Source organism: Sinocyclocheilus anshuiensis, unplaced genomic scaffold, assembly GCF_001515605.1.
Source record: "Sinocyclocheilus anshuiensis isolate Anshui unplaced genomic scaffold, SAMN03320099.WGS_v1.1 scaffold1372, whole genome shotgun sequence".
NCBI lineage: Eukaryota > Metazoa > Chordata > Actinopteri > Cypriniformes > Cyprinidae > Sinocyclocheilus > Sinocyclocheilus anshuiensis.
The window spans coordinates 526679-528819 of NW_015546103.1; the positions used below are offsets into that span (position 1 = coordinate 526679).

Genomic DNA, 2141 nt, shown 5'->3' on the forward strand with positions numbered 1-2141 from the left:
GGGGCAGCCAGTTATGCTGCGGCGCCCGGGGAGCAGTTGGGGGTTCGGTGCCTTGCTCAAGGCACCTCAGTCGTGGTATTGAAGGTGGGAGAGTGCGCTGTACATTCACTCCCCCCACCTACAATTCCTGCCGGACCTGAGACTCGAACTTGCAACCTTTGGGTTACGAGTCCGATTCTCTAACCATTAGGCCACGACTTCCCCGTCACAAATAACGTCACAACCATGAGCATAACAATGACTACCCAGTTTTCAGCAGCCTTGGTTACAGATGGATATTTCCCATTCATTTTCTTCAGTGAAAAGATCTAAGCCTTGAATCAAACGAAACGCCTTTAAATTCTATCATTTCCTCACGCACACGTTGCTCCAAACCCATACGACTTCCGTTTATCTACAAAACACAAGATATTTTCAGTGTTCTCTCATCATTTTTGTCCATCCATTAAAGTCCATGCAACCAAAACTTTCCAAAAGACATTATAAAAGTTTGACAGATGAGAATGAGCCTCAGTGGTTTTTGAATTTCTGTTCGATCAATGTTTATATGTGATGAAAAGCACATGTGATTTCAACCCTGGATGTTTTCAAAGCTAAAATAAATTGATCATGTATCTTCAGAAGACTGTATGAAGTTTTTATGACTTTGAGTTTTGAAGCTTTTTGAACATTTTGGTTTCGTGGACTTTCACTGGATGGACAGAAATAAAAATTATCTTTGTGTTCTGAAGATGAACAAGTCTTGTGGGTTTTGACTGACATAAGGGTGAGTGAATTATTACAGAATTTTCAGTTTTGGCTGAACTATACCTTGAAGATGAATCGCAACTTTAGATTATTTTGCCACTCTTATTACAAAGTCTCTATCACAAAGTCTTAAAGATACAGTAGCAAAAAAAAAAGTCTGTTTAATTCTGAGGCTCTGAGAGGCTTAAAATGGTCAAGAAAAGCTAAATTATGAATGATTTTGGTCGAAGACATCTTAACAACATAAACAGACTTCAGGATATTAATTTATGTTGGGTATTTATTTATCCTTTCTTTTAGGAGGGAGAGAACTCTGGAAAGCGGAAGGCAGAGGAAGATGAGGAATCTGCTGCCAAGAAACCCAAAAAATATGTCATCAGTGATGAGGAGGAGGAGGAGGAAGGGGAAAACGAGTGATGTTTTTTCTTTTTTTTTTTTTTATCATATTGCGCTTGGATAATCACAGTAAAGTAGGTGTCTAATCCAGAAAATCAAACCTGCAGTTATGTTTGTATATTTTATAAAGTCGTAAATTGCTCATCATTGCAACACATCAATAAAGAGCAATAACCTTGATGTGGCCTGCTTGTGGATTATTAAATGTGTAGCTAAAAGATTATTCATTAATAATAAATTCACGTCTTAAATTCCTCCTTGGAAGTTTGACCTCTGTATTTGTCAGAACTGTCGGAAAAAAAGGTTATGTTAACAAAAAGGCCTCAATTAAATTCCTACACGGTTAAAGTTGATTATGATTACATGTGCAGATGAATTTGAGCCGTACTTTTTATTTACGTCCTGGTAAAAAGATCAGTCTAATTATAACCTGTTATTTATGATGGCTGTTGGGTGAGAGAACATCCATCACAGGTGCAGTTTTATTATTGACATGGAGAGTGTCTGTTTGTGTTGGTGTGAGTTTTCTTTGCTGCGTCTGCTGAATCTTTTGGCGAGAGAGATTTGTAAGGAGGTTTATGTACAGATCTCGCCCCTTAGCCCCAGAATGCCGCACACATACACACACTTATACTTCCTGGAAGGTAATACAGGCCTTAATCTGCGTTTGTTCTCTTTTATTACTGCAGAGCGCCTGATCTGTCGGGTCACCTCTCTACACCTGCAGACGCATTTGACAAGCTTGCTGTGTTTAGCTCTTTTTAGCTCTGTTTGCTGACATAAGTATCAGTATTATTATTTCTGAAATGTAACATTATTTAACATACGGTAGTAGAATTTGGACATGTACACCTGTCAAGAATATCAAAAATATTTTTCATAAAAGAAAAAAAGCATGTTTGAATTGACATAATTTTGATTACAATAATATTTTCATTACATTTAAATAATAATAATAATAATAAATTGTATATGTTTTACCACAATAAAAACTACAG

The 2141-nt window shown here is 36.9% G+C and overlaps 1 protein-coding gene across 1 annotated transcript in view; it reads left to right on the plus strand.

Annotated features, from left to right (window-relative positions):
• LOC107700578 (RNA polymerase-associated protein LEO1-like) overlaps nt 1-1323 on the plus strand; it is a 10227-nt gene extending 8904 nt beyond the window's left edge. Inside the window, exon 11 of the mRNA XM_016502295.1 lies at nt 1048-1323. Coding sequence (XP_016357781.1) covers nt 1048-1164 — 117 coding nt within the window. The 3' untranslated portion in view covers nt 1165-1323. The remainder of the gene's footprint in view (nt 1-1047) is intronic.
• Nucleotides 1324-2141: the final 818 nt, after the last annotated feature.